Below are 15177 nucleotides of genomic sequence, written 5' to 3' on the forward strand. Positions count from 1 at the left end.
AGACGAGAATTTGCAGGAGACTCGGCCCTCGTGGTTTCTGTTAGTCTTGTTAGGAAAGCGGATGTTTACCAGGGGATTGCTAAGGACGCCGGTGATGTTGAACGGTGTTCAAGCATATAATCGCTTGCTGAATGAGTGTTATAGGTCTGTCTCAGTGCGGGCTCTGTCTGAGCCGTGCCTCAAAAACAGCCCTCATGACTCATGCCCAGCCTAATTAGTGTAATCAAGGCGACTGTGGTTAGCTTTGTACTGAATATGAAATTTTATAAAGTGGATGGCTTTGTTCATCATCCAATCTCAGCCCAAATTAAAGACCTGACGACAGGAGATGAAGAGCTTTCTCAGTGAGGCGCCTGCTCCTCTGCCGCATTTCTCGTGAGAAGACTTAAAGTCTATGTGACTTTATGAAGAGACTCTTAGGGAGCTGAGTGTTCTCTCTCAAAAGGAACTTTACAGGAGACATACACTATGCGTGCACTGTTTGTGGACACTTGAATGTATTCACTAATTGCACTAATTGCTGACACAGATGTGCAAATGCACATGTACACATAGCTTGTCTAGTTCCTGTAGAGACGTATTGCCAATAGAATAGGATTCTCTGAGGCAGATGAAGAACCACAGTGTTCAGAGCGCCGTCTGGTGTCCTCAAGGCGCAGTTAACGGACATTAAGGCCCAGCCTGCAGCAGCAGCGCGGACAGTCTCAAAGGGTAGTGTAAAGCTATTTTACAGTGGAAACAGACCATAATATCTGACTGCGGGAGAACCGCTCACATTTCATTCTTTTTAAACCAGTGTCCAAAGTGATTAAACTGCAGTGTTGTAAAGAAGCTGGGAGCTGACTGGTCTAGTAGGAGAGTCAGACTGGATTATAAGATATTAAACACTAAAACAGTAATTAAAAAAAAAGCCTCAACTAACTAAATCAGTCCAGAATATTACTAAACTGATTAATGAGCAGCTCATCTAAATCTGATCTAAACTACATTAAGAGGCTCTGGAGATCCATAAAAAACAAGTACACCTGCAGAAAAAGAGACTTCACTAGTTTAAAGGTGGAAACCTAGACAAAGACCAGAGCTGTGGCCGAAACTGTGCCCTATTCACGATCCCCTACATGTGAGAATCCAGATCACTATATAGAGCACTATTATAGGGAACAGAAAACCGATTGCAGAGTGCCTCGCATAAACAGTCCTGATGTCTGTCTTCCTCACAGAAGCTGCGTGCGACCAAACAACGCAATGAATCATGGGTATTCCATGTCCATTTAGTGTGCACTGGGAAATTCTTAGTGCAAAGTAAGGTAAGTTCGGCTCGCGAGTACAAACTCCTGAGGCCGGGAGGACACTGTAGGGCAGCGTGGTCCACAATGTATTCTCGGATATTTGGCAGTGCCAAGTCAACACAAGCCATGTCCTCATGCATCCTGGACAACATGGGCGGAGCAAGAACACATCTGGGTATTCGGACTGAAATTGGCCAGATGTGAACTTTTGAAGGGAACAGTGCTTGGACTGCAACCGCAGACGTTTCACAAGAACACAGACTGAGAATCTGCCATTGTTTGTACACTATATATTACGGTGCATTGTGGGATTGTAATAGTGCACTGAAAAAAAGTAGTGCACTAAGTAGAGAATCGGGCACAGTTTCGGACAGAGCTCTCGACATCTGGGACAATGTGCTTTGGGCAGTCTTGAGACTTAAATCTAGGCCAAAAAAACTTGGGATTCAACAACTTGCTGAAGCTCTTCGGATGTCCTATCTGAGTATCTCCACCCAGTACCTTTACTCGGCTACGATTGGCTTATTGCCCTGATACTAACTACACGGGTTTTGTGTCTTATTAACATTACCATTAGCTTTTCCAGCAGTTTATACTCTCATGTGCTTCATTTCTTACCCGTGTTTATGTTGCAGGTATCGGGAGCTTTGAAAGCTTTACAGCAGGTCATGGTTCTTCACGCTCACACTTCACTGAAACATACATGGTTCTTCCATGGTAAACAGCGCATTGTAGCACCTTAATTTTTAATAGTGTAGGCCTCTACACACACTGTTTTTAATTAACATCCCAGTCTAGTGATGGCGGGATCTCTTCCAAGGGTGGAGGGAAGCAGCAGGATCTCTTCTGGGGAGGGAGAGGTAGCCCCCTGCCCAGCAGACCACCTGCATGTGGCTGCTTAAGTGCTTATAGTTAAAGATTAACAGTGAATTACGATCCTGCTGTATCGCAGTGCAGCGGTAATTGCAGCAGGCTCTCCTGCTCTAGCACAGCTGTGCATTTACACTCTACCGGCATTTACATCACACTGATCAGCCATAACAATGATTCACTTCATCTACAGTGGCATCTGTGATGGGGGGGCTATAGTAGGCAGCAAGTGAACAGTCAGATCTTGAAGGTGATGTGGTGTTAAAAGAAGGAAAAATGGCCAGACATAAGAATCTGAGCCACCTGTCTGTGATGGCTAGACGACTGGGTCAGAACATCTCCAAAACATCAGGCAAGTCTTGTGGGGTGTTTCTGGTATGTAGTGGGCAGAATCTACCAAAAGTGGTCTAAGAAAGGGTCATGGCTCATTTACGGGTAATAATGGAGACCCCACTTCTCACGTCTTAGTGCCAGAAACCCAGGACACCTTCAGAGGTCTTGTGGAGTTCCTGCCTCGAATGTTCAGATCTGTTGGGGTGGCACAAAGGGGATCTTTTTTAGCATTAGGCAGGTGGTACTAATGATGTGGCTGATCAGTGTATTTGTGTGTGAAGCAGGGATGATTTACAGCAATTAATTATCAGCTGTTACACAAAACACCTTCCTGCAGAGATAAGTACATGTACATATACACTGTGTATTATATTATGGGTATCATTAGCACCTCCAGAAGACTGACCAACAGCCTAGATTAATTAGAAGGAGGCTGTGAATGACAACAACAGCAACAGCAAGCGGAGTATGGAAACAAGCAGTCCACTGTCTGTCTGTCTGTCTGTCTATCTATATTGTTTGTCTGTCTTTCAACAGTGTCTGTTGGTCAGTCTGTCTCTCTGTTTGTCTGTCTGTCAACAGCGTCTATCTATTTATATATCTATAGTGTCTGTCCTTCTGTCTGTCTTTCAACAGTGTCTGTTGGTCTGTCTGTCTCTCTGTTTGTCTGTCAACAGCGTCTATCTATTTATATATCTGTCTGTCCTTCTGTCTGTCTTTCAACAGTGTCTGTTGGTCTGTCTGTCTCTCTGTTTGTCTGTCAACAGCGTCTATCTATTTATATATCTATAGTGTCTGTCTCTCTGTCTGTCTGTCAACAGTGTCTATCTATCTATCTATCTGTCTGTCCTTCTGTCTGTCTTTCAACAGTGTATGTTGGTCTATCTGTCTATATATCTGTCTGTCTGCCAACAGTGTCTATATATCTATAGTGTCTGTCTCTCTGTTTGTCTGTCTGTCAACAGTGTCTATCTATCTATATATCTATAGTGTCTGTCTCTGTGTTTGTCTGTCAACAGTGTCAGCCTATCTGTCTATCTATCTGTCTGTCTTTCTGTCTGTCTTTCAACAGTGTATGTTGGTCTGTCTGTCAACAGTGTATGTTGGTCTGTCTGTCAACAGTGTCTATCTATCTATATATCTATAGTGTCTGTCAACAGTGTCTGACTATCTATCTGTCTGTCTGTTTGTCTGTCTATCTATCTGTCTGTCTTTCTGTCTGTCTTTCAACAGTGATTGTTGGTCTGTCTGTCAACAGCGTCTATCTAGCTATATATCTATCTATAAATCAAATCAAATCAAATCAAATTTTATTTGTCACATACATAGTCATACACAGTATAACTTGCAGTGAAATGCTTTTTTGACAGTCTGCCCACATCAAGCTATACAATAAAAATCTACATTTAAACTTAACTAAACCTTAACTTAATGAAGTTATATATCTATAGTGTCTGTCAACAGTGTCTATCTGTCTGTCTGTCTGTCTGTCTGTCTTTCAACAGTGTATGTTGGTCTGTCTGTCTATATGTCTGTCTGTCTGCCAACAGTGTCTGTCTATCTATATATCTATAGTGTCTGTCTCTCTGTTTGTCTGTCTGTCAACAGTGTCAGCCTATCTGTCTATCTATCTGTCTGTCTTTCAACAGTGTATGTTGGTCTGTCTGTCTATATATCTGTCTATCTGCCAACAGTGTCTATCTATCTATATATCTATAGTGTCTGTCTCTGTGTTTGTCTGTCAACAGTGTCAGCCTATCTGTCTATCTATCTGTCTGTCTTTCTGTCTGTCTTTCAACAGTGTATGTTGGTCTGTCTGTCAACAGCGTCTATCTAGCTATATATCTAGCTATATAGCTATAGTGTCTGACTCTCTGTCTGTCTGTCTGTCTTTCTGTCTGTCTTTCAACAGTGTATGTTGGTCTGTCTGTCTATACATCTGTCTGTCTGTCAACAGCGTCTATCTATCTATATATCTATAGTGTCTGTCAACACTATCTATCTATCTATCTGTTTGTCCATCAACAGTATCTGTATACCTGTCTTTATGTCTATCTATCAACAGTGTTTCTCCACCTGTCTATCTATCCCTCTATCCATCTTAGACAGCACCTGCCATTGGTCCTGGTGACCTTCGACCCACCTAAGGCTCCAGAGTGTCCCGTTTTTGTCCACAGTACACAAGCGCAGTGTCCAGTTCAATGATTCCTGTCCTGCCTGGAAACGTTACGAGCACTGGTTCCCAACCCAGGTTCTGGAGAGCAGGGGGTCCTCCAGGACCAGACTTGGCAACCACTGCTTTTGGACATTAGAGGCTGCTCTCCTGCATAGTCCAGGACTAAACTCACGTCACGTCAGTGGTGAATGCTCTGATACATACCGTGCATTGTGTGCACGTCTTCGAGTATCGCCCACCCTTAGAGTCCAGACGGCCCTTCTCACTGTTTTTTTGTCCCTATTTGGAGTTACAGTGAGGCGCAGCGCTGCCCACGCCTGCAGCTCCGCGCTCGGCCGGCAGGTGTCAGTAGCGCGGCGGCGCGGGGCGCAGCACGGCAGTGTGTTCAGCGAGAGCGAGGGGAGAGCCACCGCCACCACCTCCACCACTACCGCCGCGGTTACCGTTACTGCTGTACTTTCATTGTTCACGGCGATAAAACAGCAGAAAGAGGCCGCGAAGCTTTTACACGCAACCTGAGCGTTAGGTGTAGAGTCCTAGCTCGCGAAGGGCTGAGGTTGAACGCGGAAAAGGGTGGAAACGAGGAGAAAAATAACCCAAAGCGAAGCTAGAGACGAAGAGAGAGAGGGGCGAGAGACAGAGGCAGAGGCAGAGACATGGCTACAACGACCTGTACGCGATTTACAGACGAATATCAGCTCTACGAGGAGCTCGGCAAGTGAGTAGCCTTCACACTGGACGGATTTGAAGCCGTGTGTCCGGCTGTGCCTTGTGTTTCTGGGGCGGGAGGGACGGTTTGCGTGTGCGGGGTGAGGTGTGGTAGTGTTGGGCAGAGAGCTGCCAGCGACCGCGGCTGGCAGGCTGGAGAGAGGGGTGACAGTGCAGATAGCTAGCTTATTTTAACCGAATTAGAGCAGGTATAACATGTTTATTGTGCTTTATAACGGCGTTATAAGCGTTTATTGGTGTCCAGGCGGAGTTGGTGTTGGTGTTGGTGCTACGCCCCTTTGCAGACCCCCCCCCCCCCCCCTCCGCCCCCCTTTGCTGAAATGTGTTCAGCCGTCTGTTGCTCTCTGGCTGTGTTTTGGTGCAGGACATGTGCGTGCATATGTCTGTCTGTAGGATGCACGTGCTGATATCTGCTCCGTAACGTGAAGGGGGTTCTAGATAGCTGAAATGAGGAGAACAGGTTCTAAGTTCAAGTGCAGCTGTAGTGAGTGCATGCCTTCTGCAGTCAGTGGGATTGCTTGGGTTTGCTGCAATAACAGTTTCTTCTCTGTGAGTGCTTTAGAGTAGATTCTGGAACATTGCTGTGAGGATCTGATTGCATTCGGCCACAAGAGCATGAGTGAGGTCGGGTTCTGATGGTGGATGGTTGAGACTGCATCTCCAGCTCATCCCAGAGGTGTTGGATGGAGCCGCTCACTCCAGGGAACGCCGCTCCCCTGCTCAGCCCAATAGGCTGTGGTCCGTTGGTGACCTTAGAACCATGGGAGGCTTCTTCAGGACGTCCCGTTCTTTGGAGATTATGCACTTATGTGGAAGATGATCTAGATAGGATGAGGAGAACAGGTTCTAAGTGATGACACTTCAGGTTTAGTGGTTGTAGGAAGTGCTGATCCAGCGATGTCCACCAGCTCAACCAGCATTTCTTATGAAACCAGTGGTATTATTAGGAACGTCTACTCTTCTGGGAATGATTTACACTAGATGTTGAAAGATTGCTGTGTGGATTTGATTGCATTCAACTACAAGAGCATTAGTGAGGTCAGGTTTAGATGTTAGATGGGTTCTGGCACTCCAGCTCACCGAGAAGATGTTGGATATAGAGCTGGGCAATATGACGATATTTTATCGTATTGTGATCAATGTTTTTTGCCTTTCTAAGCAAGCACTGTTCTGTTAGTGCTTAATAAACACTGATCAGCTGCAGGTTTCATTACAAACTGTGTAATTATGTTGAATATAAATTACTGTACTCCATACTCTGAGTTTCTGAATTGTAGTTTATCAGAATCTGTCGTTACTGATGTTTTTTACGTCAGTGTATTGTGATAAATATTGTGATTTTATTTTTACCATATCGCCCAGCCCTATTTGGATGGAGCTTCATCACTCCAGAAAGTGCAGATACGCTTGGCCTTGGTTCCTGGGTGACTTTAGTGCATTTCTGTGGAGATTTTACAAGGTTAGAGTCCGACTGAATGCTTAGACGGGGTGTGTAGATACTTTTGGACATTAGGGACTGGTCTTCTGCATAGTCCAGGACTAAATTATAACATTGAAAAGCCTGTTCAGTCTAGGATTAAGGCTAATCAGGGTGTGGTAAACAGGCTTTTAGTGTATTTATCCAACTGTATGCCAAAGTTTGGGTCAAATTACACATTTTACTTGCCATGTGAATTTAGGTGCACATCGTCTAGAAAGAACACACTGCTACATATGTATACGCGCACACATTTGCGCAATATACATAATGTATAATTTATTATTTTTATTATAGTTATAATTTATTACTTTATTATAATGTATAATAAAGACTAGAGTAGTGCGGTCATACCATCTCAATCACCAGGGAGTGATGTAAGCTATGCAGGTAGCGACGGTGGTACTGCATTTGTGTCTTCTGTAACATCTCATCCTGCATTTGGTCCCAGACTAAGTGAACACCATGCACACCTCCTAAACCTTATCATTCAGTAAATATTAACACATCAGTCTGAATGAAATGTTCAACTGCTCTGAATCAGGAGAGAGAAGCTGATTGGCATTAGCTTAGTTAGCAGGATAACAGTCTGCTCACTACAGAACACACTCAAGTCTGGACTGAAACCCCACTTATAAGCTGTGAGACAAGAGTGACTCAGATCGAATGACTGCTGCTGAACGGATAAAACGTTTTTTCTACCTGTAGCTGGATTTTCTAAGCCTGCCTTTGCTTAAGTAGCTCAGGAGAAAACAAACTGGCATTAGTACGTATGCTAAAAGGACGCTAAAAACCTGATCAACTGGTGTTAAGAGCAGCAGACAGGTGAAATAAGACGGGTTTTGACCTATAGCAAGTCAAGTCAAGTCAAATTTATTTGTATAGCGCTTTTTACAACTGTTGTCGTCACAAAGCAGCTTTACATAATTAGTACTTAATAAAGAACAGAGACAGAGAAGAAAGAAGGAATAACATGAAGCGTCAAAGACCCCCGTGAGCAAGCCAACGGCGACAGTGGCAAGGAAAAACTCCCTCAGAGCTGGAGGAAGAAACCTTGGGAGGAACCAAGACTCACAAGGGGGACCCATCCTCCTCTGGCCAGACCATTTAAACATTAATGGTAAAAATTACCAAAGCAGATACAACAGAAAGTTGATAGTGGTGATATTAATAGTGTCAGACAGACACGAGTCCATCTAGGTTTCAGCACGGCCACCAAACAGGCAGCAGCGGCAGGCGGGTGAGCCACGGGTGGTGGCGGGTTGGGGGGGACCCGCTGGCCGGACTGGTAGGTGGCAGCTGGTTAGATGCAAGTAGAGGGGACCTCAGCGGGCAATCTTCCAGCAGATCGGGCTGGGTGGTCATTTACTCGAAGCCTATACTATAGCAGGCAATCTTCTATAGCAGGCAATCTTCGCTTAGAGAAGTTAGCTAGCCAGCTAACCAAAGCTCAGATCACACACGTTTTCCACTGTGTTGCCGACTGGATCACCCAGGTTTGCTTGCTTTCTCTTTCATTTAAAATTAGCACTTCACAAAACTTGCCACTCTGGCCGTTTTTTCCCCCCACCTGTTTTCGGAGCATGCCATCACCAATCAGTGAGCTCCCATATCCCCCCCCTGCACCCCGTCTCTCTCGTAAAGGCACATGAATGAATGAGCTATTTTGGCCGTGTACTAGATAGACACAGAACAGAAATAATAACGGTAATGAGCTCAACACCGCGGTAGGCATCACATGACCGCGGTATTGCAGACAGAAAGACTACTGTGGCACAAGTCTCAGAAATGTTTAATGATGGTTGCGGAAGAAATTACTTAATACACACAGTGCGTCACACCCTGCTGTGTAGCTTAGATCAGATCAGTCAGAGTGCCCATGCTAACCCCTGTCCACTGTCAGAAGTGCCTGCAATGGGCACACAAGTGTATGGGCTGGACCTTGGAGTGATTGAAGGAGGTCATCTTTTCTGAAGAGTCCAGTTTTCTGCTACAACAACAACGATGGAGGGGTACATCTGCACCGTTTGTGAGGCACAGATGGTCAGATGGTCTTAATGTTTTGGCTTATTTGGTGCCAAACCAGTCTGAGTAGTATAAGTTGTGTATGTCTTGTGTTCAGATGCAGGATTGTGCAGATTCAGGAGAACATGGTAGTGAGCTGATGGTAGAGAAGTGAATGGGATTTCGGCTGATGGCTCCAGCACAGCCGGGCTAATCCCACATCAGAGGCAGTGGAAGGGCACACGGTGCTGTAGGCTGCTCTCTGTGAGGCTTAATGATCGACTTTCTCCTGAAGTGTGAGTGTATCTTGACTCTGGCTCGTGTCTTAAGATGGGTGCAACCTTGTAGAGAGAGAGAGATCACTTAAAGAAGCTGTAGTAGGCCAGGTTATGTGTGTGAGAGTAAGACGGGGAGATATGGTGGAGAGGAATGCATGGGTAAAGGTGTCTATATAAACACAGTATAAGTCCAAATGTATGTGGACACCCCTTCTGATGAATGCCATTGCAAATGCTCACACACACAGCTTGTCTAGTCAGTGTAGAGAAGTATTATCAATAGAACAGGACTCTCTGGAGCAAATAAACATGGACCTGTTAGCACCATGCCTAATGTGTGGCTTTAGTTGTGGGCTAGAGGGGTATAAGGCCGCCCAGCATTAAGCTGTGGAGCTGCGGAGCTGTGTTCTTTGGAATGATGGTTGGTGCTCCACCCAGTACTTTTGGGATGAGTTGGGTAGTTTGGGATGAAGCAGGTGTTGATCATCCAACATCCTGACATCACTAATGCTCACTTATCGCTGAATGCAATCCAATTCTCACAACAGTGCTCCAAAACTTAGTAGAAAGCCTTTCCAGGACAGTACTCCAACAAAAACAGGATAAACTCTTCTGTTACTGCCTTTCATTTCATTCGAAACAATGATAAGTAGGTGTCCCAATACTTTTGGCTGTATAGTACTATTTTAATAAAGATTGGTTAGAAATGAACTTGGAATACAAGCTTTTTACATTGGCTTCCATTGAAAGTGTCCTTTCTAATTTTAGATTTAGCCAATTACCCGACCCACTCGTTAGTGCTCATCACCTATCACATGTAATCCTCCAGACCCTGGGAGGGTAAGGATTGACACATGCCTCCTCCAACACATGCGCAACCAGCTACCGCCTCTTTTCAAACTGCCATCGATGCAATGTCACCAAACGCACTAGAAGGGAAAGCGCCGGGTACCCAGCTGTGTTGTAGACGCCCAATTATACACTGATGTGAAAAGAGTGGGCAGATAGAGCATAGCCAATTCTGCTCTCTCAGGCTCTGGCAGATATGGACAATATTTGATATCTCAATGTTTAAAGACATTTTTACGGTATACTACATTTATCGCATTATTTTGTCAGTTCTCTTAATGATGGTAAATCAGGTGAGCTGCTGCTGCTGCTGATGGAGTTGAACACATCCTCCACGCTGTGCTGGCTGGACTGGGGGGGGCGTCCAGGAGAAACCTGGAGGACCCGAGCTCTGTTCTTCAGACTAGCTCACAAGATCTCACCTACTTTCTTCAGAATGAGAATCTCTTGTTTCTTTTACTGTATTTATGTTTCCCTGCATCTGTTCTAATGAGATCTGGAGTTCCTACAGTAAAAACTCTCTTATTGCCGAGATGCCTGAGTGGCGTTTTAAATAATGAGCTTAGGTGTCTGAAACGTCTGCGCCGTGCTGTATATTATTCTGGTACTGACACAGTCTGATACTGTGATCCCCCTGAATTTAGAAAATACTGCTGTATTGGATTTCATCAGTAGCACCCAGCAATGCGTACAACAGATTGCTCTTTCCTAGACAGCTGCAACAGGGTGTGTGTGTGTGTGTGTGTGTGTATGAGTGAGAGTGTGCGTTCCTATATGTGTTAAATATAATCCCATTCCTATAGGAGTTGAATACGTTGGTGTAAGCGCTGCAGATTGCAACCCAGAAACGTTCACCCTGTTGGAGTGCGATTTGTGAAGGGCACTTCTTTATTGTGCAGCTTTAACTATCCTGCTAATGCGGCCAAAGGTGGGAGAGAAGAGGAATTAGAGCCTCCAATGGAGACACACACACACACACACACACACACACGTCACACTCACGCAAACACAGATGTCATAGATCACTTTAATGTGTCCTAAGAGCACTCGGGGGGAGCTTAATGAAGAGCACTTAGTCTGCACAGTGATTATGACCAGCTAAAGACCGTCTAGAGACTTCCTCTGATAATTAAAGACCTCTGGGAAGACCGGGAAGTTGCTCTGATGGGTTGTTAGTGTTTTTGTTTTAATTGAATTCAGTTGTAGTACTTTGACAGTTACCTTGGACAGCTTTAATTGTGCGAAATATGCATTTATTGAGTGTTTTAAGTGTTTTGTGATGTATAAATCGTAAACATGTGACTTCAGACATTGTTTAACGAGTCTGTTTACCACCCTGTTACTTTGCCACGGAATAAAACATACTAACTTTCCTTTTATGGAGGTCTAATGGGGGTGGTGGTGTGGGGGCATGGATAAACTTTGTTTGGATAAGCTCTGATTGGCTGATTGACGGCAGCAGAGATGGCTCACAGAAGCAGCAAATTGTAGCATAGTTTTAAGAAAAGTTTTTGAGAAAAATAATATTAATATTATAATATAAAATAAATAAATATTAAATGTATAAAAATAGACCAGTGCTTTCCCCTCTGATGTGAGTTTAGCTCCAGTTTGGGGGTACAGATACAAGGAGTCTAAACTATGATGAAACAGTTTTGGGGTTTTGGTTATACCTGAATTTCTTGTGAAGATGTAATAACAGTGTTTTGAGGTTTATGATTGGTTACTTGCATGTACTAAACTCTCATTATTCAACTCTGCCGAAGTAAATACAGTTGGACCTTCTAGGGCCCCTTTAAGAATAGAAGATGGTAGAAGAGGTTCAAGTATCTGTCCTGTTTAGGATTTTTGTATTTTATGGCATGAATGTGATGGTTTTAATGCAATATAGACAAGAAAAGTAACACTGCCAGCATTTTAAAGACATTTATATTGCTGATATGCCCCTCATGTATATTTTATTACTGCTGTAATGGGTCCTGATGGCCCAAATCCCAGCTTGGAGAGCACACTGTGTTATATCTCCTCCAAATCACCTGCTTGCTTGCAGTTTTCTGTTTTTCATTAATTGTTAGGTTGTGCAGATGTTACTTTGCTGACATTAGAAACCCAGGTTTGTGTGTGTGTGTGTGTTTGTATGTAAGTGCATTGGTACTAGGACCAATTCTTACACACTGCAGAATGTGCTGAGGCTGCTAAGCAGGTCCTTTGGGAGCCTATTAAACACAAATAAATGTAGCACAGTGTATTTACCGTAATCTATTCCATGCCCAGACCTGTATATTTTATCAACACCATACGCCAGAATGTTGGTCCTGATGAGAACAGCTTCATTCTCATCAGCAGGGCCGAGTGTGAAGGGAGAACAGGAGGAATGTGTTGGAGGAATGACTGGAATGAACACGTTGCTGTGTGGAAATAAGTCAGCATTATTAGCTGCTTCCTCAAGTAAAGATGTGCTCTGTTCACACAGCTCCGATTGTAATAAAAATCAGTGTCCATGTTTTCGCGATATCAGCACTTTAGATGCTTCTCGTTTGGCTTGGATATCAGCGCATATATCATGTATTTGAGCCTTTGCCTTTTTAACTACAGGAGATACTTTAAAACTCTTAAAACTTTATTTCTTTCCTTTTTCCTTAGGGGAGCGTTTTCAGTGGTGCGGCGATGTGTGAAGCTGTGCACAGGCCAAGAATACGCTGCCAAAATCATCAACACCAAAAAGCTATCGGCAAGAGGTGAGGCACTTCTTTTCTAATCAAGCTTGGCTGGATTTCCCAAAAGCGCCTTAGCAAAAAGATGAGCCTTAAATGGTTGAGTGAGCATCACACTGAATTGTATCTCTAACGGTTAAGATGATCTTAACTCTAAGATGCTTTTGGGAAGCTGGGCCCTGTACCGTGTCCTGTTCCTTTGCATGTTTCCTTCCTGTTTATTTATCATTTTACGGCTGATTTGTCATGTTATAACAGCATTCGGGTTTCGGATATTCTAGTGAATTTGATTAGCCGTCTGTTATGGAACCCTCAGCCTTGGCCCTGGCCCTCCTCTTTCAGAAGGTTCAGAAGTCTAAAGTTCTGAAGAGTGTGGTGTTGTTTACTTCAAAATAAAAGAGCATTGCGTTTACCTGTACGTCATATGGTCATATGGTCATCATAGAGCAGTTTGTATGACCACTGCTCTGTAGTGTTCATATTATATGTTCATTAGAACATTCTAGACAACTGGAACCCCAGGACTAGGATTTGAGAACCACTTCTCAATATAATTTCAATGAACATCATAGAGCATTGGTCTAGAATCCTCCTCCTGGGGTTTCGCTGCCCTGTACAGGCTCAATGATTAGAGCTCTGGGTTATTGATCACAAGGTTGTGGGTTCAATACCCATGTCTGCTAAGCTGCAACTGTTGGTATGACAGGAAAAGGTACTGTACTGTACTCTACTTTTACATTTTGAGATTTCCATGTCCTCAACTCACCTGATGAAACTAGTTCATATAGATTAAATTAAATTAATACGTATACTATACTATACTACAACTACTACTAATAATATAATATGTAATATAATAATCATATATAATATTATATATAATATAAACTCATAATAATAAGAAGAGCAGAAATTATTTCAGTTGTCTGCATTTTATAAATTTTTTATTTTGCTGCAAATGTAACCCTCTACAGATGATATGTGCATGAAAAATGTACATTTGTAGTAGGGCTGTTTATTGGCAATGCGATACATATCACAGTACAGGGGCACGATTCAATAAATTGCCATTTTAAGAATCTTTACTTGTAAATTAAAGTTTGAATGACTGCCATGACTGTGAGGAAACTGTGGAAAGTCTCAGTGAATCAAATAATCATTGGTGCATTACTGTAGTATAGAAATAACCGTTAGCCGCAGCCGTAATTCGAAGCTCTGGAGCATTATACTGACTGCGCACAGGTGCTGGAGTTGTCTAATGACTACCGGTCAGTGGCACGTGCTTCTGTGGTAACGGTTACGGCCAAGGCCAAGGCCAAATGCCAGAGCAGTGAGGCCGACTCTAGAGCTACACCTCTGAGCGCAGTTTTTCATACTGCATCCTGCAGAACAGGGGTGTAAATATGTCACCCGTGTGTAACCTGAGCCTTGCAGCTGCCTTGCCAGGTGTTGCCAAGCATTTAACAGCCCTCACTGGTCATTGTGGCGAACGAGCGTTTTGACAAGTATTTGACTCCTGCGACTTTTGCTGTGTAGTGAGCAGCTGATTTGGAAAAGTGGTTCAGGGTGTCACTGGTGGCGTAGTGCAATTTAGGGAGTGATTGAAGTGCACCAAATTAGAGTGGGTTGGATGAGGTGGGCCTCTCCTCTAGAGCAAAATTCAGGTTGTTGGGTGAAATGCTTTTTTCCTGCAGTGCTCCACACTCTGAAGGGTGCTGGCATCGGGAGTACAGAGGACTCTACCAATGCTGCCAGTCAGTTACATGTGCAGACATCAAGAATACCAGACCTACTTTTACTTTACCTTCTTATTAATTACTGAGATTGGACCAATTTAGACCTGCTGTACCAGGATTATTACAGTTAACAATATTATCCACTGGAGCATTAATGTTACAAAGCTTGACTTTATGTATTTGCTTGTGAAATTGTGGGGACCCTCTCATCTAAGAAGCTATCAATCAAGGCAGGGGAAGCTATAAGGAATTTCAGCTTGTGATATCTACAGGGCAGACTATTAGACTTGCTCATATGCTGGTAAGAAAGGCAAGTCTGAGAACCTGCAGGATTTGGTGGGGCCGTTTTGGGGGTTGAGCTCATTTTCCTCATGTTAAACACTACCATTCTTAGCTAAAGCTATGCTAGCGTGTTGTTTAACAGTATAGTTGAGATTCATGTGACTGCAGAGTAGGCTGGGTCAATTAGCTTTTTCTCATGACTTATTGAAATAAACCTGAATGTCTGGAAATAACCTTCCACCTTTCATAAGAAGTCATTTTAAAGTATTTCTACCGGTCCATTCATTATGCAATTCTGCACCAATGTAAACAACAACTCCCAGATTCAAATTATGCCAAAAAAAAGATAAAATTAAGATACAAGGTTTTTGTCCGACAGCAACAATATTCTTAATGAAATGATAGGTCAGAATTTGTAGCTACTGAATCAACAGTCTGTT

The 15177-nt window shown here is 43.5% G+C and overlaps 1 protein-coding gene across 12 annotated transcripts in view; it reads left to right on the plus strand.

The window, feature by feature from the left end:
- Window positions 1–5020: 5020 nt before the first annotated feature.
- camk2b1 (calcium/calmodulin-dependent protein kinase (CaM kinase) II beta 1) overlaps window positions 5021–15177 on the plus strand; it is an 84825-nt gene continuing 74668 nt past the window's right edge. For 8 of the 12 annotated variants that reach the window (XM_072664377.1, XM_072664379.1, XM_072664370.1 and 5 more), the window contains exons 1-2: window positions 5025–5386; window positions 12649–12743. In XM_072664377.1, the coding sequence (XP_072520478.1) occupies window positions 5325–5386; window positions 12649–12743 (157 nt within the window). In that variant the 5' untranslated portion in view covers window positions 5025–5324. Of the gene's footprint in view, window positions 5387–12648; window positions 12744–15177 lie in introns of all 12 variants that reach the window. The other 4 variants (XM_072664374.1, XM_072664378.1, XM_072664381.1 and 1 more) reach the window with 3 other exon arrangements.

Source organism: Salminus brasiliensis, chromosome 20 (assembly GCF_030463535.1).
Source record: "Salminus brasiliensis chromosome 20, fSalBra1.hap2, whole genome shotgun sequence".
NCBI lineage: Eukaryota > Metazoa > Chordata > Actinopteri > Characiformes > Bryconidae > Salminus > Salminus brasiliensis.